Source organism: Phodopus roborovskii, unplaced genomic scaffold (assembly GCF_943737965.1).
Source record: "Phodopus roborovskii unplaced genomic scaffold, PHOROB, whole genome shotgun sequence".
Lineage (NCBI taxonomy): Eukaryota > Metazoa > Chordata > Mammalia > Rodentia > Cricetidae > Phodopus > Phodopus roborovskii.
The window spans coordinates 10,472,974-10,485,705 of NW_026126563.1; the positions used below are offsets into that span (position 1 = coordinate 10,472,974).

Below are 12,732 nucleotides of genomic sequence, written 5' to 3' on the forward strand. Positions count from 1 at the left end.
AAATAGAAAACAACCAAATGTTGAAAAGCATCAAAAATGACACCTGTACATACATGTATGGTTTCAAAGAGTAAGTACCAAAGGTATTTGTCTGCAAAAATATTCAAATTTACAAAAAGGAGATCAGAAGTATTTTCCATTTGTACTGAGTTGCAAACAGGAAAGGAGTCAAGACTGGACATGACCGTTGTGTGCTGCAGAAGAGGACTAACAGAGCAGCTGGTGTCCCTTCCTGCAGAGCAGAAAGGCCAGTGACCCACACACCCAGGGTTAGCCAACACTGCTCAGACTGCAGGTAACTGCAGACTAAACTCCCAATCTCTAAACTTCTGAAATTAGGTAATACAACATCCCATCTATAAATTACACACAATACACTTTGAAAACAGATGGCCGCTATCTGCTGGCCGTACCCCAATGTCACTCTACGCATCTGCAGAAGCAAGTACATCTACCAAAGGCCCGCTCTGTAATACAACCTGGTAGTTAAGCGTACAAGGCAGAAGGTCAGCTGCCTTTACAGAAAGACTCTTTATTACTAAACTGGCTTTGGAAGAGGGAAATACATACTTAAGATGATTCCAGAATAGCCCTGAAAATAATTATACTGCCACCTGTTCATGTTTTGAGACAAAAGTTGATCAATAGACCAACAGGTTACACAAAGTCTGTTATCACCTGTAGAAGCTAGATCTAAGACAAGACTTACTCCCCACAATCCTTCACTGGACCCAGGGTTAACTACCCAGCAGCCATCAGTGCAGCTATTTACCACAATGACATCATGCTGTACTGTTTTATATCAGAAAAGAAATGGGATGAAGAGCCCGGAAATTTCCAGTAGAGTTTCCTTCTAATGCAAATCAGCAGGAAATAAACACACAAAGAATGACTTCTAAGATCCACTGGACACATTAAGGTCAAGGATTTCCAAGTTAATCCACTTTTCTTCCCCCAAGTTTGTTTATTTTTGGTAAAAGGCAGAAAAATTAGTTTCTACAAGGAAAATCTGCTTCTAAATGATAATTTGAAAATCTTAATATATATATATATTATATATTAAAAAAGACACAAAAATAACGGCGAGGTGGGAATAACAGATTAGGTACTGTAACTTTATAAAGGCTTGCCTAGACCAAGAAGCAGCACACACCTCAGTTATGCAACTAAGAATGGATACAGACAGCAGAGCACTGCAATACTGGGTCTTGATACATTACCTGTATACACAACTACTACTGTAATTAATAACCTTTGGGACACTGTCTTATGCCCAACAAGTCTTCTCTTCCCACTTTGGGGAGGGCATTTCTAGACACTAATTTTCCCATCTAATATTCAAATATAGGAAACAGATTCCACAAGGTGCTTTAACTGATGAGACCTCAAGTGCTGTTTTCACTCTGGAATTTTTGGATAGCAAACAGTCCACGGGATCATACACAAATACTATGACAGAAGAGTTGTTACATGAAGTCTTTCGGTAGACTCAAATGATGATGGTCTTTATGACATGCTTGAGCATCGCACTGAAGGGGATCCCATCTGAGTTAATACTTTGTCCAACCACTGCAGAGGGCCATTCAGATGCAGTTCAATCCAGCAAGGAGTACTTGTTACTGTCTGTCTCCTGTTTGATTGAGAGAACATAAAAAACAACGAAGAAATTAAAAGGCTGTATATAATAAAATCTATCTGAAGAATAACTATTAACTTTGCGTATAGAATTACTAGCTTGAAAACGGTTTTTACTGCTAAAATGATCTAAGGAGGTTTGTCCTTTCTCAGAGGTTGTACTCATTTATGTGATGTGTCATATGGGCGTGCATGTATACAGATGCATATGGAAGCCAGAAGGGGGTTGGGAGGCAGTTTGGGTTGAGCGTCTTCCTCAATTGTTTTTTTTTTACCTTGTTCCCTTGAGTCAGGATCACTCACTGAACCTGAAGGCCCCTGTGCTAGCTAGAATCTGTCCCCCACCCTACAACCCCATCCCGTCCTGAAGCTACAGACACACACAGCCATGGCTGGCTCTAAGAGTTCTGAGATTAGATAGCAAGCACTTTAACCAACTGAGCCATCTCCGGAGAATTCCTTACAGAAACATTTTCTTTTGAAGTTAAATTAGTATACTCGGGAGATACTTATGTGAAACACAAATATTCTACCAACTGAGCTACACCGTTAACCCTTTCTTTTACTATTTTACATAAAGATGTTGAAAAGAGATATAAATCAATTACAGAAGATGCAAAAGGGAATATGAATAGCCACAATGAAGAAACTAGAAACTGAGAACGGGGTTCATACCGGTACTCTGCTCCCCACCCCTTCACAAAACTCATTCTTATGGTGCACATTCGAGTTAGCTGATAAACGGCTTCAAAACCCTGATTAACTGACTGCGCCAGAAGAGCAGCAAATTCTTGGTTGTTGAAGATCTTCAGGTTGCAGCCTAGAATTGGTAAACAGGCAAACATAAAGTGTCATTATTACAAAAGAACTTTAAAGAGAGCCTATGTTTTCAAAGGAGCATGCACATCAATCAACCCCTAACCCTGAAATCGTTAGCAACTGGGAAAGTTAATGAAGCAGACTGATGGCGGGTCACTCACGCGGGTGGGGGGTGGGGCATACCTGGGGGAATCTTGCACACGGTGGCGGGGTGCCAGCCGTACCTCTGGTTACAGTTGGGGCTCTGCACAAAGATCGCACTGTCACTTAGGCACTCGGCAAAAACTTCCCCACCAATGTAATACAAGCGCACTCCCCTTCCTACAACAAAACACACAAGGTTAGTTTCAGAGCGCTTCCTCTTCACGGTTCCTGAGAATCAACTAGAAGAACTCTAAGCAGATGCTAAGGCAGCTCCTGAACTGTAACTCTGCAGTACACTACAGCATTTTTCACCAGTTTTTAATAATAATTTGATTCTTTTCAAAGTAGCACTCATGAAAAACATTTCAACAATATAGAAAAAGTATACAGTAGCAAGACAGCTTCATTCAGATTACCTGCTGCTTTAAAAGTCACGTAAAACGGGGTTACCTTTGAAAAGGTTAATGTCTGTGCAAATTTCCCTTAAAGTGCCCACTAGATTAAGAAAAGACTCAAAAGTACCTCATCCACCCAGCTGTGCAAGTGTCTACTTTGCAGTGCAATCGAATACTAGGTTAAGAGTTTTCAGACAGGACTGAAGTGGCAGTTCAAACTGGAGGGTATACCCAGAGGGCAAAGTGCCCGTGTAACAAGTCCTGGATTAAACCCCTAGGGGTGTGTGTGGTGCTCAGAGTTGGGAGATAGCAATTAAGTACAAAAGTAGACTTTTTAGACTATTGCCTGACATGAGTAGGGGCAGAGGAAACCACTAATTTTCTTTAAATACAAATGTCTGAATAAAACACAAAAAATAGAAAATTTTTATTTTTACTATGCAGATAAAGTCAGGGGGGCTGTTGACAGCCTGTATCTGCAGTGCCATCTGGATGAAAGATGAACCAATGTAACAAGATTTGGAAGCGCCAGGTAAAGCTAACAATGCATTCCCCATCCGTTATCACCTCACAGGATCAACATCAACATCATCATTTCTCACAGGAGGAAGTGGTTAATCCCAAACAGGCAGAAGCTTAAGATGTAGAAGCGATCAAACTCAGCACCTGCACCTCACTGGTTAAACACGAAATACTAAGGTTCCCAGAAAATCTGGGTAAATGTGGATTATAATCATGGAAACCTAACACATTAGATTGAAAACTGAAATACAGTGTTCTACAAACTTAAAACAACAAATCTATTAGTGCAAACAAGACTTGTGAGAAATAACCATTTTCAAGCTTAAATCAGGAGCAAGTGGGAATGTTTCAGTTAGACCAGTTTCTTCGCTGTCTGGATTCTCAGGGCTGCATTTTATCTCCTCACAACCCTACCCATGCAGCTCCAGGAGACCCGGAGACCCCACCGCCTGCTGCGGTGAAGCAACAGGCAGCGCGCCTCAGTATTACTGGGAAAGCAGTGCTGACCTCTCACAGAGCCAAGATTCTCCCTGGCGCTACAAGATCTCCTTTATATTCTGAAGCCCCAGATTGTATTCTCAATTATACTTAAAATCACAGAGAGGAGAGGGACGAGAAAACAAATCACTACAAAACACTGCCTTTTTTTTTTTTTTTTTAAACTAAAAGAAGACTGAGCAAGCTAATCGCTTTAACATGTATTTATCAAAAGACTTCACTATCAAAGTACCAAATACAAACAGAATCGGAAGACAAAAGTTTGCACATTAAGAATCACCAAGGCTCTATTAAAGGGATTCACGGAGGGAGATGAAGTTGGGCTTTTCCATATAAGCTTTTGATCTAACACCACATATTGCTTACATTATGAGTAAATTAAATTTTTTCCACACAAAGAAAATAAAACATACCTATATGCCTTCTTGTCATTTCTACAGTAGCATTTCGGTTGACGTTGGAGAGCAAACCTAAGCAGAACCTCTCTGAGTTTGATGGATCTGTAAAGCCATCTACAGTAAGCGAGGGCTGTGATGCATGAAAGGTCTCTCCAACCCTCTGGTTTAGTTCATAATACGCTATTGAACACCAAAATGCAGGTTCTGAGTAAGTAACTGGCTGCAAGTCTGAAGTAAAGGGAGAAATGTACCATAAGGAAGAGCACAAGAGGAATAGACATGACAATTTATAATACACATCCTGAATAAACACCCATCAAAACATCAGAAACCCCTGTCAGCAGAGAGCAATACCGACACATTAGATTAATTCTTCCTAAAGTCACTAATACAAACCATCTGAATAATTTTGTTTCTGTTTTCCTTTTTCTTTTCTTTCCTTTTTTTTTTTTGGATACACATAAAAAGTAATTTCTGGAGAGGACTTTCCTTAACCTAGTGAAACAGCAAGAAGTAACAGCAACTTACCCAAGCTGTGATTGACAGGCGAGAGAGTGGTAGGAGACAGCTCAGCTGGGGAGCCTAAATCAGAGGAAGAAAAGGACATTGACGTTCCTCCAGAACTTACCAGCAAGTTAACAACAAAAATGGTTCTGACTTTTTCAACAATAATAAATACACAGATAACTACACCCCAAGATTTAAAATATATGACTGATTTTAGTTTAACTTGGGACTGCAACAAATGAGGTACACAAGGTTAAGAACTGAATAACTTGTTTCTTCCTCGTGGCATAAACTGACTTGTCTCCTTGCCACCCAGAGGAGCCCACTACTAACAGCTCTTTGGGTATCTTTTCAGATGTTCAGAAACTAGCAGTTCTAAACATCTGCATGAGTTATCTCATTAGAAACCATTTGTGCTGACTTTCTATATTGCTCCTCTATCAGCCTATATCAGCTGGCAGCCTAAAGTTACATTGTGGTACACTAATGACAGTTGACTGTTCATCTTAAGAACCAAGACTGCAACTGATCTTACACCTCTGAATGGTCCCAGTTTTTGTGAAAAGAACTCAAAAAGTATCAGGTCAGAGGGTTGGTGCCTTTGCAATTTTGATAGACCCTAGCTAAATTATCATCCACAAAGGTTTACCCACATACATCCCCATGCACACCACCCCGGTATCGCTGACAACTGGTGAACGCATAGTCTGCACAAGTGAGTGTTAGCCTGGGTGGTGGTGCATGGCTGTAATCTCACCTGCTAGGAAGCAGAAGCGGGACAGAAGACAGGGATTTCAGGCAGCTTCAGCTACAGAGCAAGGCAGAAACTAGCACGGGTAGGTTACCAGAGACCTTGTCTTTTTATTTTGAGACAGGGTCTCAATATGTAGCTCTGGCTGTCATGAAACTCACTGTGCAGACAAGGCTGGTTTTGAACTCACAGAAATTCTCCTGCTTTTGCCTCCTGAATGCTAGGATTCAAGATGTGTGCCACCATTCCAGACTAAAAGACCCTGTCTCAAATGGAAATTTTCATTTAGTTTTGTTTGGTGACTCCATTCTAATTCTGATAATGCAGCACTTAGGACTCATGCCACGGCTAATAAAACAGCTCTGAGAATGTGTACACTTGTCTGTATAGTGTGCAAGGTGTTCCCACAAGGCAGGACACCTGGCTTGCTTGGAGCTAAAACAATAAATCACTTCTTCAGAACTCCTGCATCAATCTTGAGTAAGACTAATAAGAATTAGTGAACACATGAGACGTGTGACCAGACTTGTGGCAGTTTAGATTTATGCCATTTTCTATGCTCTGTAACAACTTTAATTGCATTTTCACAGCATACTATTTAAGAGTTCAGTAGAATTCTGTAAAATTCTAACAAACAGGAGTGATTTCTTTATTCTGTCAACTCTAGTTCTTTATTGAAATTGGCTATACTAAATTTTATTTTCTTAGAAAAATATCCAATTTTTCCCTGTTCTATGTAAATATTCTAAATCTAATCCAGAAAATGCAAGGCACAAATACATAAACTGAGGGGCGAAAGCCATAGAAGCAGAACTTAACTACATTTGTTTTAAATATTAAATATTCTCACTACAATCACAAACAACACCAACCCCATAAGCAGCAGCCTTTACACATTCAGGCAAAGCTTCAAAGGGAGCATGCTCCACAGGCAGCTCCCTGCTGCAAATGTGTGTCACAGGACACAGACAAGGGAGCCCAGAGTGCAACACTCTGCACCATTCACCCACACAAACAGCACACGCTTAGCAGGGGACACGGATGAGAGGCAGTTACCACAGACACAGTCACAATCAGAGACTGAAAAACTGGCAAGCACTATTTTTTAGAAAACAATTATATTACACAATCACACATTTTCTTCATTTTGAAAAACATGTTGGCGAATCACAACAGGTACAAATGAGAAAGGTCAAGATATGCTTGGAACAATGAACTGAAATGCATGGTATTTCCTGAAGCAGATACAAACAACTGGATTGGAGGGGCTGCCCAACCATTCCCACCTTTTAACATTTACACACTATGAAATACTTGGCTATTTGTTAATTGTGTCAAGTGTGACAAAAGAAAGGGTCATTATAAATTCTAACACTTAAAACAAGCAAATAAGACAATCTTTTTAGAAAACATTAAACAACTAGTAACTGATCAATGCACCATCTATGTTGTAAATGCCACTGAGCAGTCTGGCTATGGGACAGGAAATGTCTGTCTGCAGCTAAAGCATCTAGAGAAATACTTGTGTAATACTTTGCTTACAAGTTTGTGTGCATTTGTAGGATGAATTTCTCAGAAAGGAAGCAGTGTGTGTTATTTTAAGTGTCAAGGCTCGCTACCAAAGAGTTTAGTCCTACCAAGAACACACAAGTTCCTATTTTTTTGCACAATCACTCTGTGGTAGTATCTGCCAAAATAACAGCCTTAAAAGAACGATTCTTTTACCATTTTTTTTTTTAAAAAAAGAAGTATATTCTTACTTTTACCCACTTTTTTTTCTATTAATTACTATCTTTTCTCCCTTTTTTGAGTTCTATGTAGTTTTAAATTTAGACCAGTTCCTATAAACGCCATGTATTTGTAAGCTTTCCAGTTTGGAGATCTACTTTAGTTTATCTTTGATCAAACACAAACAAAAAAGCCTCAATTTTCTTTCTAGAATATTTTTAGGGTCATGGCAAAATTGAATATCAAGTATAAAAAGAAAAGTCTCATATATACCTGTCACTGTACCCACGATCCCATACCCCCAATGGCAGATATGCTACAACTGTGAAACATACTTAGATGTATTGTTATCAAGGCTCCACAGTCTTTACAAGGCCACTCTTGTGTTTATTACCTGTAGATCTGGACAAATGTATAATACACATCCTCCATTTGTACTATCACAGACATCAGCCTCACTGCCCTACAGCTTTACCCATTCAATTCTTCTTTCTCTAGAACCTTAAACTCCTGCCTGTTTTCAGGTGGGCTGCCTTTTCAGAATGCCAGCCAGTTGAGGCTGCACAGTCTGTAGCCTGCACAGACCCATTTTTTCATTTAGTTTATGGATCTAAAGTTTCACCAACGTTGTCATTTCGTCCTCACGTTGAGTGACATGACACTGTCTGGGCGTACCACAATTTGTCAACATCTTAGTTGTGTTCAAATTTTCAAAATTATGAATCAAGCTGCTATAAGCAACCAAGGTCACATTTTTGTGTGGAGGATGTTAAGTTTTCAATTCACCTGAGTAAATACCCCCCCAAAAAAAGCCAGACTCAGTATTGCATGCTGAATATGATGGTTGTGCTACAAAGCCACAGTCATAAACGAGCAAAAACAGATGCACAGTCTACAGGAAGCAAACAGAGGACTAAACCCACCTAGCTACAGTTACAGTGACCTATGCACGCACACACGCAAAAGCATCCCATCAAGCCCACACTGAGCAAACACTAGCATTAGAAAAATCACTATGGAGACTCCATCTCTCAGAATACAGAAGGTGAACTGAGAGAATGGAGTTGGTAATAGGCTTGCCTAGCATGCATGAGAATCTGAAATTTTCTATCACCACAATCAATAATTTAACAAACAGAACTTTTTCTATCAGATAAAGAACATATATAAAATATTGAGTTAACAGCCTCCTGAGTAGGGAATAATGCATGTATTCATTCTGTAAACATAATACAAAATTTTGCTATTTTACCTCAGAGAAAACATTGTGTATGTGACACGTGTGCCATGGTGCATAAGGAGGTCAAAGGGCAACTTTGTAGTTGCTCATCTCTCGCCTTCATGTGGCTTCCAAGTACAGGACTGGCTTGTAAGAAAAAACCTGTAGCTTATTTTCTAGTTAACTTTATCCTGTCATCTCAAAGTCTTGTGTGTGCTTAAAAACTGCAACGTGGCTAGGCATGGTAGTACATGCCTGTAATTGAAGCTGAGGCAGGACGGTGGGTTTCGGGCCATCCTGTGTGATTATGGGCCTAGGACTGTGGTCCTGCCTAAAAGCTTAAAAAAAAAAATTTAAAAAGGACAATAAATTAAGTTCTACAAAGTTTAAAAACTATTAAATGTTATCAATGTTAGTTATACATTCTCAGGACCTTATTAGTTTTATATTAGCCAACTATAACTTCTATAACAAAGTACCACAATTGAGTGGCTTAGCATTACTCTCACAGGTACCAGCAGAGCCATGCGCTCGCGCTCACTCACTCTCTCTCTCTCTCTCTCTCTCTCTCTCTCTCTCTCTCTCTCTAGCCACACTTTCACTGTAGGGACATACCTCATGTTGTTCAGCCACTCAAAATGTGGTAGGACATCTGGGCTGTTTCCACTTGTGAAATGAAATGTGTAATGTTTACAACACAAACATTCTTGCAAGTTTTACGTGGACCTGTTTAAATTCTCTTGAGTATAGATCTAGGAGTGAAATGATGGGACTACGTAGTATCTTGTATTTAATTTTTGAAGAATAATCAACTGTTCTAAAATGGTTACAACAACGTAATTCTTATCAGTGATACATGAGCGCTCCAGTTTTTCCACAACTTCACTAATAGTTGTTGTAGTCATGTTTGTAATGCAGATATCCAGAAGTGTGAAATACTGTTTCACTTGTGATATACGATGTTCATCATTATACGCTACCCACTTTCAATGCCATGGTCATGGCTACCTACCAGGTTGCAAAGATACAGTTCAGTAAAGAATACTGAGTGTCAAGGATACGTATTTGAAAAGCCAAGCATCATGTGCATTACATGCTATTTCCAATGTCCATTAGAGTATCATCTTTCTATCTACCACCTTCACAGTCAGACATAAATATTAGCTATAGCAGACACATCTTTCCTGGGCATTTAACATATGGAAGGAGTCAAACAACAGACTTGATAGAATGCTCTCCCCCTCGCACATCAATTCACTTATAATGATTTTGTTTATCTTAGAGAAGGTGGCTAGTGCCTGTAATTCAACACTTGGAGGCTATGGCAAGAGGATCTGAGTCAGAGGGTAGACTGAGCCACACAGTTTCAAGCAACTTTGGATTACTAACTGTGGGGGTTTGAGGAAGAATCGGTCCCACTGACACTCTCTCTCTCGCCCTCCCCCCTCCCAGTCCGGTCCCCCCACCCCCACCCCCACTCTACGAGCGGGATGTCACCCTCAGCTACTGCCCCAGCACGTGCCTCCATGCAGCCATGATTCCTGCCATGATGCCTACGGCCTAACCCTCTAAAGTGGTAAGCAAGCCCCCAGGTAATCGCTTTGGTCATGGGGTTTCTTCACAGGAACAGAATAGTGACTAGGACACTAACTAACCCTTAAGGTAAGAAAGGTTGGATAAACCAAACTAGGCAATGACATCAACGCACTTTCAAGGGTTCCCTCCTCGCCTCCCCTGAGCTACAGAGTCTATTATTTAACAAATAGCTTAAAGCTTCGGGATATAGCTAATTATCAAAAATTACTCAAACTTAGATCAGAAACAAGGTATCTTGTGTAAATAGTTTACTAGTAAGTTAAAGAAGCACAAAAAACCTGGGCCCCCTCTTCTGTTCTCGATTTAGTCTTAAATGTCAGTAGGATGACTATGGTCTTTTATGAGAGTTACTTACTCATGAGGTACTAAAACTTTAACAGCAGTATAGAGCACTTGGGGGTAAAAGCATTGAGTACTTTCAACCGTGCAGGGTGGCAGATGTTCATTTTCACGACAGCGTTGTCCCTGCACAGCTCAGACCCGGAAGATGGGAGGAAGAGCCGGCAACAGTCCTCTTCACACTGATGGGTGGCTACTGTGTGGCCATGTGCCTTAATGGTGCGCTCTGTGGGTCCTGAGGCTCAAACTCCAGTTGTCACAGCAGCAAACGTCTTTAAACCACTGAGCCATCTTACTAGGCCCCAAAATCAAATTTTATTCTCAAAAATTCTTGATCTAGTTAGCTAAATCTAGTGATGTGTTCTGCTATCAAAGAAAGTGGACTCGATGATTACTAAGGTCTTATTTACCTGTGTCCATACTTTGGTTCAACTGTTGATCACTTGTTTCTCCATCTTCACTGATATATCCAGGTGGTGGCGTTTCTACAAAAGTTTAGAACAAATCAAGCATAGTTCATGTAATTTCAGCTTTTTCTCCTAGCTATCAAATACATGCAATGAGAAAACCAAAAAAGTATGTATAAAAAGCAAAACTGGATACAGTTATATGTATGCGTATACATACACATCGTTATAAAAAGCAAAAGTGGATTTGCAATTAAGGTCCTAATCTGTATCTTGCAGGTAAATCCCTAAAGCAGGCCTGTAGCAAAACCCAGCTTTCCTGGCATATTTTCTTAAGACATTATTTACCCTCTGGCTCATGTGTAAATATTCTGGAACAGCCAAAAACCTAACTTCAAAGATGCCTGTCCACAGGATTCAAAGACATTAGTACTCTCAGGTTTTTTAACAAGTGGAAACCATGCATGGTTGGATACTGGGCAAAGACTGATGTACACACAGCTGCAATTTCATATTACACTCTACTGTACCGGGCAGGTTAGAGAAGCATGACTCAGGACTGACCTACCCTGAATCCTACCTGAAAAAGCTCCCACCACCACCCTTCCTGGGTATCTAATTGTTTAACAACTCTAAATAATTGAAACAGAAACAAAAATAAAGTACTTGTTGAAAATATTGGGATTCTAACATCATTTTCAACACATTTTCTGAATAAAATGTTTACATTCAGGAGGCACCTAAATAACTGAGTAAATTTCAAAGATAATAAAAACATGAATACAATTTTATCATTTGTGATTTTAAGGGGAAAAGTTCAAAAGATTTACAAACTGCCCTCTATTCTCATTTAGAAGTCAGGATATAAAAATGTTTATACTGAAATTTAAAAAACAAAGTATCTTTATAGATTCAAACAATAAATAATTAATATCATTACACACTAAAGATTAAAACTAAGAAAATTTAAAAAGCTGATCTCTGCTAGTCTGAGCACCAGTGTCTCAAAGGTCTAAGATGGAAACAGCCCAACTCTAAGACATTTTATATCATTCCATTTCTCCCCCCCCCATTTATTTATTTATTTATTTATTTATTTATTTATTTATTTGTGTTTTATGTGTGAGTGCGCAGCATGTGTGATTGATCGATTGATTGATTGATTGATTTGTGTTTTATGTGTGAGTGCGCAGCATGTGTGCCTGCAGGCCAGAACAGGACACCAGATCTCATTATAGACGGTTGTGAGCTACCATGTGGTTGCTGGGAATTAAACTCAGGATCTCTGGAAGAGTAGCCAGTGCTCTTAACCTCTGAGCCATCTCTCCAGCCCCTCATTCTATTTTCCTATCATCCTCCATTATTATTTCTCTATAAGCTGATAAGCTATCAGCTTTTAAGTGATGTTAAAAGTTCTTTTGCGGGGCTGGGGCAATAGTTCAGCCGTTAAGAGCAGGTATTGTCCTTGCAGAGAACCCGAGTTCAGTGGGCACCTGCACTCACATGCATAGACACATGTATTATATATAAAATAATAAAAATAAAAACTCTGAAGAAATTATTTTGAAATGGAACAAAAGTAAATTCTTTGGTTTTGCTGTTACTGAGCTAGAGAGCCTGTGACCAGAAAAACTGGTATAATTCACTTCTAATTTGCTACTTTATGAAACACTAACATCTAAATAAACCTTTTAGTATCAGGCAAGTAAGCATTTTGAATAATGTTGCAAGTAATTTCTTGGTGCATGTCTCAGAAGACCTTGATGCACTTACA

General features: G+C 39.6%; 1 protein-coding gene across 3 annotated transcripts in view; it reads right to left on the reverse strand.

Annotated features, from left to right (window-relative positions):
* Positions 1–944: 944 nt before the first annotated feature.
* Positions 945–12,732, reverse strand: part of Smad2 (SMAD family member 2) — a 51,814-nt gene continuing 40,026 nt past the window's right edge. For all 3 annotated transcript variants that reach the window (XM_051201984.1, XM_051201982.1, XM_051201983.1), the window contains 6 exons: positions 10,962–11,036; positions 4,940–4,993; positions 4,427–4,639; positions 2,638–2,775; positions 2,311–2,455; positions 945–1,630 (listed from right to left, as the gene is read on the reverse strand). In XM_051201984.1, the coding sequence (XP_051057941.1) occupies positions 1,507–1,630; positions 2,311–2,455; positions 2,638–2,775; positions 4,427–4,639; positions 4,940–4,993; positions 10,962–11,036 (749 nt within the window). In that variant the 3' untranslated portion in view covers positions 945–1,506. The remainder of the gene's footprint in view (positions 1,631–2,310; positions 2,456–2,637; positions 2,776–4,426; positions 4,640–4,939; positions 4,994–10,961; positions 11,037–12,732) is intronic.